Raw genomic sequence first — 9,078 nt, 5'->3', positions numbered from 1 at the left:
CATAATAACATTGGGTCATACATACTGTCTGTCTGCATTCGTAAGACAAAAATCGCCTGTTGTTGACATCATTCATTTGTAATATTTTGGTATCGACTTCTTGAGAATCCATATCTAGGATTTCACAGTCTTCGAGGTCTGATACAGTTTCGGTAGATAGCGAAAAAACAAAACTGTCGTTAGTGTCACTATCACTTTCTTCACCCATGGGAATTTCGAGGTTTTCATCGTTACTCGGTGCTATGATATCTAAGGGATTTACTAACACGTCGTCCATTGGAATTTCAAGGTTTTGTTGCTGTTACTACAAAAATTATAACTAAATAAATGCAAACAAAAATTAATTTATATTTATCAAGTAGTATAGATAGAGGGGGTCTGGCATAGTATTTTCAAGTAGAAGGGATAGAGGGGGTCTGACATGTATCAGTGGATGGGGTTATAACCATCTGCTTTTCACATCTAAAAATAGTTCAAACATCAACAATCAGAGCGCCCGTAGTTCACGCATCAACAAGCAGGGTATCCGGTTTGTCTGGAGAATATCCGGTATAATAATGAACTTGGGCTCTAAAAGTAACATGGTGTGAGGGCAGTGGTCTTCAAGCATCAACAATCAGGGTACCCGTAGTTCACGCATCAACAAACAGAGTATCCGGTTTGTCTGGAGAATATCCGGTATAATGAAGAGGAGGGGCTCTAAAAGTAACATGGTGTGAGGGCAGTGGTCTTGTAACATCCTATTTAAGGCAAATTAGTGGAGCTCCTCGGTAGTTTATCACGAATCATGAATACGTGCAGCAGGTGCAACAAATCGTATTCCCGCTCGGATAGCCTATCGCGACATATAAAAACATGCAAATACGGAAATGTGGATAGTGATAAGAATGGGGATTATTATATTCCCAAAAAAAGATTAAGACCACTTGGAGTGGAAGTGATTGATGGACTGTTTCGAAATTGTCACACGCGTTTAAAAACAGAATCGCATCTTATCGTTTTAGTAGTGATAAAAAACTGGATTATCATGGATTTTTAAACGATGTTAAACCCAAAGTTTTGAACATTTTGAGTGAATATTTACATCAGCACAATAGCATAAAGGTAAATTTTGAAATATTTGGTATTTATCTAAAACCTGACACTAACCTATCAGATATCAAGTCCATGAACACATGTAATAAAATTATAACTATCAGCACTGAACTGGATGAAGTATTTGATGATTTTAAGGAAGAACTGATGACGCAAGCATCAGAATTTCAAGAGAAAGATTCAAATTGGGTATTGCAGGAAATAATGTTTTTAGATGTTAACATAAACAAATATAGTAGTATTTCCGCATCAACATATATTCGTCTCCCAATACCTATAGTACGAAAACACGCTATTTTAAATATCGAAAACAAAGATAATAAGTGTTTTGCATGGAGTATTATTGCAGCTATTTTTCCTGCTAGTGGCAACCCAACCAAACCAGAATCATATCCACCATATGATACTTTGTTGAATTTTGAAGGAATTGACTTTCCGATGAAACTAAAAGACATTAAAAAGTTTGAGACCCTCAATAATATTTCAGTAAATGTTTATGGGCTAGAATCCAACTTCGTAAATAATAAAAGGCAATATGAAATAGTTGGACCATTGCATTTTACAAGTAATCGCCATGCCACTCACGTGAACCTTTTGCTTATAACAAATGATAAACAAAGTCATTATTGTCTGATTCTAGATATGTCGAGACTTGTAAGAAGTCAAAAAACAAAAGACCATCACAAAGTATACTTATGTGATGGATGTCTACAATTCTTTGTTTGCGAAGAAAAGCTCGATAATCACCAAAATAACGACTGTTCTCATATTTACACAGAACTTCCCACAACTAAACCTAAAATCAATAAGTTTGGTGAAATGGTGCCAGAAAATATACTAAAATTTATAAATATCCAAAAAATGTTACCTGTGCCATTTGTGATCTATGCTGATTTTGAAAGTTTGCTAAAACCCATAGACCATGCTGAACCTTTCAATGGAAATTCATATTCCGTTAAAACTGCTGAACACCAAGCATATTCGTTTGCATTTTACCTTAAATGCAACTATGATGATTCACTTTCTAAACTAATAAAATATGAAGGACAGGATGCTCCCAAAGTGTTTATACAGAAATTGGATGATTTAGTGCATGAACTATATAACAATCACCTTAAACATATTAAACCAATGTCGCCGTTAACAAAAGAAGAAATTGAAAAACATGAGACTGCTACCGAGTGTTACTTGTGTGGAAAGCCATTTAATCCTTTCAATCGTAAGGTGAAAGATCATCACCATCTCAATTCATTATATCTTGGACCCAGCCATAACTCCTGTAATATAAATAACAAACTCTCAAATACAATACCCGTGTTCTTTCACAACATGAGTAATTATGATTGTCATCTTTTTATTAAAGAGCTTTCAACAACTGGTGAAAAAGTTTCAGTAATTGCACAGACGAAAGAAAAATATATCACAATTTCTAAAAGAATTCTGGTAGAAGAGTCGAAAAATGGCCTAGATAAATACATAACTCTAAAATTTGTTGATTCATACAGATTTTTGGCAAAATCATTGGATATTCTGAGCACAACCTTAAATTCGGAGCAGTGTACAGAAATTAGAAAGTATTTTCCAAATACTAAACACTTTGAACTTGTGAGACACAAGGGTGTCTTTCCTTATTCATATATGGATGGATTTGATAGACTTAAAGAAAAAACACTACCACCTAAAGAAAATTTCTACAATAATCTAACTAATAAACACATTTCTGATGAAGATTATGCAAGAGCAATTGATGTATGGAACACATTTGATTGTAAATCTATGAGTGACTATGCTATGGTGTACTTAGTATCAGATGTGTTATTATTGGCTGATGTGTTTGAAAATTTTAGAAAAATATGTCACAAAGAATACAATTTGGATCCTTGTCACTACATAACTGCTCCTGCATTAAGTTGGGATGCTATGTTAAGATATACCGAAATTGAACTAGAGCTTCTTACAGATGTGGACATGGTACACTTTTTAAAGAAAGGAGTAAGAGGAGGTGTGGCACAATGTAGCAAACGAGAAGCCGTGGCAAATAATCAATATGTACCCAACTATGATCCACAACAACCCAAGTCTTACATCATGTATCTAGATGCCACAAATTTATATGGCGCAGCCATGTGTCAATATCTTCCATATGGAAATTTTAAATGGGTAACCGATGTTGAAAATTTCAACTGTTTTTCGGTGGAGGATGATGCGGATAAAGGGTATGTGTTGGAAGTGGATTTGGAATATCCAGCTCATTTACATTCTTTACATAATGATTTACCATTCTGCCCCGAGAGCATGGTACCTCCAGGAAGCAAATGTCCTAAACTTATCCCAAATTTCAACAATAAAACTAAATACATTATCCATTATCGCAATCTTAAGCAGTGTCTTAGGTATGGTCTGGTACTAAAAAGGATTCATCGTATACTAGAGTTTTCGCAATCAGCATGGTTAAAAAAATATATTGACCTAAACACATCACTTAGAAACAAGGCCAAAAACGAGTTTGAACGGGATCTTTTTAAGCTTCTGGTTAATGCGATATTCGGTAAAACCCTAGAGAACGTTGAAAAAAGAAGAGATATCCGCCTGTGCACCCGCTGGGAAACAAAAACAAATTCGTTGGGAGCCAGGGTACTTATCTCTAAACCAGAATTCAAGTCTTGTTCCGTGTTTAATGAGAATTTGGCGGCAATCCATTTGGGTAAAACCAAAATAGTTTATGACAAGCCTCTCTATGTTGGTTTCACAATTTTAGATTTATCAAAAACAGTGATATATGATTTTTATTATGGACATATCAAAAAGAAATATGGTGAAGCCGCAAACTTGTTATACACAGACACAGACTCCCTGATTATGGAGATATTTACCCCAAATTTCTATGAGGATATGAAGAGAAATTTAGAACATTTCGACACCTCCAACTATCCAACTGATAATATTCACAGGATACCGAAAACACCATCAATACTAGGAAAAATGAAAGATGAATTTGCATCTGTACCCATTAAATGTTTCTATGGTACAGGTGCTAAAGCTTATTGCATAGAAGCAAATACAATAATAAAAAAAGCAAAAGGAATTTCAAAACACGTAACCAAAACACAGTTGCAAAAGAGTGATTATGTACTATTAGTGAAAAAAGGTGGTGTAATCTTTAGAAAAATGTATGTATTCGTGTCTAATTTACATACCATATATACGGAACTTAGGAATAAAGTGGCACTATCTTCTAAGGATGACAAACGCTGTGTAATAAACGGTGACGTAAAAACTCTTGCGTGGGGGCATTTTTTAATTAGTCCACATAATGGTACTATAGATGATCTGATTAGGTTTGGGACTGAGCTGCTACACACCCCGGAATTGGTCGATTTAGAAAAGATTCCTCTTGAAGAATTGTTTCAAGTCGATTCTTTTCAATATGATTCATACTTGTAGAACTTGTAAATTGTATATTTTTATGTATTAATAAAACACATGTATATCAACATATTTTTTTATTTAAAACCTTACACAATTCTATTAATACCATAATTATTGAAAAAGTCGAACATAAAGCTATATAATAAAATATTGGAGATATGACTGTATCCTTTCTAGGTCTCTCATTATAAAGTTCTAGCCATTTGGAGTCACTGCTTCTACCACTCATATGTCTAAAACGCAATTTATATTTAGTGCTATTTAATGGTATTTCAGCTTGTAAAGTTGGTAAAAAATTGTTTCCCGGATATGATTTCATTCTTGACCATGTCTCAGGCCATGTTTCATTTAGTGTACCATTACTGTCAAAGCACACAAAAACTTCTCTAACATTGATGGGTTGCTGAATTAAAAGCAGATTTCGCAGAATTGCTTGTAAAACAATAAAGTCTAATGATACCATCTTAATAATCTCTACCAAGATTTTAGCATCTATTTATAGTAAATCTAACTTTGGGCGTGGGGAGTCACAAGTATATGGTGGAGATTCCATTAGCCCATCACGATAACCTACGCTTCGATGGGATAACCCCATAGGTCTAGTCTCACTACAAAATCCACAAAATTCAAACACCAATTTCCACCCTTTAAATATTAAGCTTCTTGGAATAAGTTTAGTTCCACACATTTTACGACAAATAAGACAAAGCTTTTGTCGTACACAATAAAAGGGGAGTCTCGTTTCCCACTCGTCACCACTATAGTTAAATAGATCGTCAAAATTATCCGCATATTTGTGTGACATATTTGAACACAACGCGTGGTTTCACGTGGCTTACAACGATCTGGTTTATGATTTAGCTTAACAAGTTTCAAAGGGAATGAGTCACGCAAGCCAATAAAGTCTCGCGTGTCTGGTACAATCTAGGAGTGGGGATAGTGACCCACACATCTGCAACTGGTGTCAATGAGAGAAGGGAGGATATAAGACTACAGAAACATCGATAATGTAAACAGTATGTGCTCAAGAAGGCTTCGTGAACGTGTTGAACAATTTAGTAAAGGTATTAACAGAATAAAACGTGATATTTTAGTTTATGAAAAAACAAGAAATATTAAACAGTTAGAGAAGAGTATTAACCAGTTAATAAGAAAATATAAAGATAAGGAATATATGTTTAAAAACTTTTCACGACTTAGTATAAGTGATGCGTTTGCGTAGTGGAAGAGTTTATCCTCCTGAAGAAGAAAATAGACTATTTTTTGTTTCTGCAATCGAGGAGCAAAAGTGGATAGATTTGGTGTTTAAAAACATTAATCGTTTTAACAATAATGGAATGTTGCCAGAAAAGAATTGTGATGAATCAACACCCGCAAAAACCTTTATACCTGTTTACAGAAGCAGAACTACAAAACTTTACCATACCATACATTAGAAAATCTGTAGATCCATATGAACTACTTCAGTCTTGGCATCTCCTACCCCAGAAATTTGTGCAAGATTTTGAAATTCGAACTCGACTTCCGTGTTTTGTTCATTTCAATCGTCCCGAATGGAGAACAGAGGAAGGTACTGCTCCTGCTCAATCCAGTTGCCGTTTATGCAGATTTGCACTTGAAAATTTATATAACAATTATAGCGGTTAAATAAAGTACTATTTTTTATTAAGGTTTTTTTATTAATAAAACAAAAATGTAAAAAAATCTTTATTGCATCATAAAAGTATCATACAAATAAAATACGTTAGATAACGCACATACACTATTATTATTGATATGGTAAGGACATTTAGGCTCCATTTTTTCCAAACCTGGTTGTTCATCAAATTCCACAACTGGAGCTAAACTATACTTTTTTATATACTGAGACTTTTCTCTTCCTTTAACATAGACGATATCGACATTACTTGTCAAGCATTGGATAATATTATGAACTTGATGTACCGGGGTAAATCCATTATCCCAGTTAAGACCATGATCATTATTCATTAACCATACAGCTTGTTTATGAAACTCTGGATTCAGCAACCTCATTGGATATGGTGGTTTGAAGAAATGATGACTAATTTTTTGACCATCATAAGTGGCCAACTCTTTTGCGATAAATTTATTTTTCTCGGTATTAAAACCTTGTACATCTATTATTAGGTGCATGTTAAAGTCTGTCTTTGTATGGTGTCTAACCTATATTTATAAACCTAATTTGACTCATGCGCATGAGAGGGTTCCCCATATAATGTCATAGCCTCATGACTTCATTATGTACATATACCTTAACTTGTCCAGCATAATATAAATATTTAGTTTTATAATTGTTTTACTATTTTAGTTAAGGGATTATACGTAAATTCTTTTTCGTGTAATATCAGACAATAAGCAGAGATATCAGAGGTTGTTGGGTCATCTGTCTCAAATTCTATACGTAACACAACAGACCCCGATTGAATGATTTCTTTTTGACGAGAGCAGTCAATATGTATAAGCGGGGCAATCATTTTAAAGTCATGTGGATTAAATATAGGTTGATTCAGCACCATGTGATAATAACTTTCTTGAAAATTAGCAAACATTTCATAAAGTTTCGCAAATCTATTTGTTTTAAAATCTATTTGTAGGTCATTATAAGGATATCTTTCAGAATTTAAAAACACTTTAATATTTTTTAAATTGCAATGATCAAATTTACTCATATCTTTTGTTAATTTCGATTTTCTGTTATTTTGGAAAGCAACAATGATGTGACGAGGTGTTTCTATTTTCGTACTAGTGCGCACAGACCATGTATGGCGGGTAGAGTTGTTTAGAGCAGGATATTCAATCATTTGCCATGAGCGAAATTTAATAGGAAGTTCTTGATTTGTATGTGAAATCTTATTAAGCCGTAACTGTTCTTGTATACTTGGTGTTACATGTGGAACCTCCCAATATAATTTATTAATATCAATCTTCGGTCGTTCGCTTTCATCTTCGCTTACTACAGCATCAATATCGTCATTTGATCTAATAAGTATTAATTCCATTTTTAAATTCATTATGATTCTCGTAAAATCTTCGAAGAAACCTGATAGCAGTCGTAGAGGTATACATACGTTAAAGTTTCCATTTGAATCCACCAACACACTGTCTTTGGGGACTTCATTATTAGTTTCCAGTCTACCTCTTTTTGGAAACCATCCCGAGTTTTCCAATTGCAGGCTTTGGTTTTCGTTAAGACTAAGGTAGTTTTTAATACTTGATACTAAGCCTACATCACGTACTGAATCAATTACTACCCCATTTAATTCAAAACGTATTTCACGAAACAAGTAAGCTATAGCATTATTAATAAATTTTAGTTTTGTTGGGACTTTATTATCGTGGGTAAGAAGTTGACCTTCGATATAGAGATAACTATTTGCCGGATATGTGTATGCATCTAAATCTTGAATTGGAATACGTATTTCATCATTATAACCTAACTTTCCAGGGATGTATGGTTGATATGTGTGAAATTGATACTCTTCAATAGTGTTGTCATTGAAAGGTTGACCAGTAACATGTAGAATTTCCATTATATTAAGACTTTAAGTCCCAACGATTGCAGAAAGTGGCGATTTGATGATGTTATTGTTTTGGAAGGTAATCTCCTTTTATATGTTTTTGGTATAGATGGTTTTTTAGAAGGTGATCTCCGTTTATATGTTTTTTTTATAGATGGTGTTACTATTTTAGAAGGTGATTTCTTTATATATGTTTTTGGTATGTGGGAAAAAACTAAAACCATTATTTATATACGTTTTCTAAGATGTAAATTTACTGTTACTTCTTCTCCCCCAAAGTTAATAAGTTTACCTGCTTGGTTAATAATCTTTACTGTAAGGTTGGTGATTGTCTTGATACCAACTGGATAATACAAAATATTTTGAGGAGCATCCACTATTTTATACCCAATCGGTACTGTCGGAAAGAACTGATGGATGATATGAACTGGATTCCCATTTAAATAGCATCCCGAAGCAATGTTACAATCAACACACAGGGTGTTTGCCCCCCATATTTCCACGGGTTTATCTGAAACATGTGTTTGGTTTGGAGCTAGTTGTCGTGATTTAAAACCAAATAATAGTCCAATGGAATTTACGGAGTGAAAAGAAATTTCTCGGTTACTCTTAATAACAACTTTTGAAGTTGATAATTGTGGAGTAATTTCTAAAGTCGCATCATTATCAATCTTTTTCATATTTTCTTGAATAAGCTTCGTAATATCATCCAACTCATAGGCCCCCTCAGGTAACTTGTAGCTATGGGTAAAATTTTTAAAATGCCAGAGAAAAAGGTTATTGCTTTCATCAACATTTGGAATAGTATTAAAACTATAGAAACTGGTTAGACCAATTTCATAATCAAATTCATCGTCGAGGTAAATTGGAGGATTAAAATTATAGCTCAGATTTGAAGAGCTTCCAGTAAGCGTAAAGTTTAAAGACATTTTACGCAGGTAATTAACATTATTTGCTATTTATAGTAGTTGAATAGAAAATCTAATGAGTAATGACCGCACTTGTATGAATCGTT

At 33.8% G+C, this 9,078-nt stretch overlaps 1 protein-coding gene across 1 annotated transcript; it reads left to right on the top strand.

Moving 5' to 3' along the window:
- Positions 1-1,167: 1,167 nt before the first annotated feature.
- LOC126891335 (uncharacterized) lies at positions 1,168-4,539 on the top strand. The gene has a single exon (XM_050660512.1). The coding sequence runs from the start codon at positions 1,168-1,170 to the stop codon at positions 4,537-4,539; it is 3,372 nt and encodes a 1,123-aa protein (XP_050516469.1).
- The last annotated feature ends 4,539 nt before the right edge of the window (positions 4,540-9,078 follow it).

This window comes from Diabrotica virgifera, chromosome 9 (assembly GCF_917563875.1).
Source record: "Diabrotica virgifera virgifera chromosome 9, PGI_DIABVI_V3a".
Taxonomy (NCBI): domain Eukaryota; kingdom Metazoa; phylum Arthropoda; class Insecta; order Coleoptera; family Chrysomelidae; genus Diabrotica; species Diabrotica virgifera.
Note: the sequence above shows the minus strand (reverse complement) of the source record. Positions and strands in the feature narration are given on the sequence as shown.

Excerpts from the sequence above, each read along its gene's own strand:
- LOC126891335 (XM_050660512.1), top strand. The coding sequence starts at position 1,168 with ATGAACACATGTAATAAAATTATAACTATCAGCACTGAACTGGATGAA.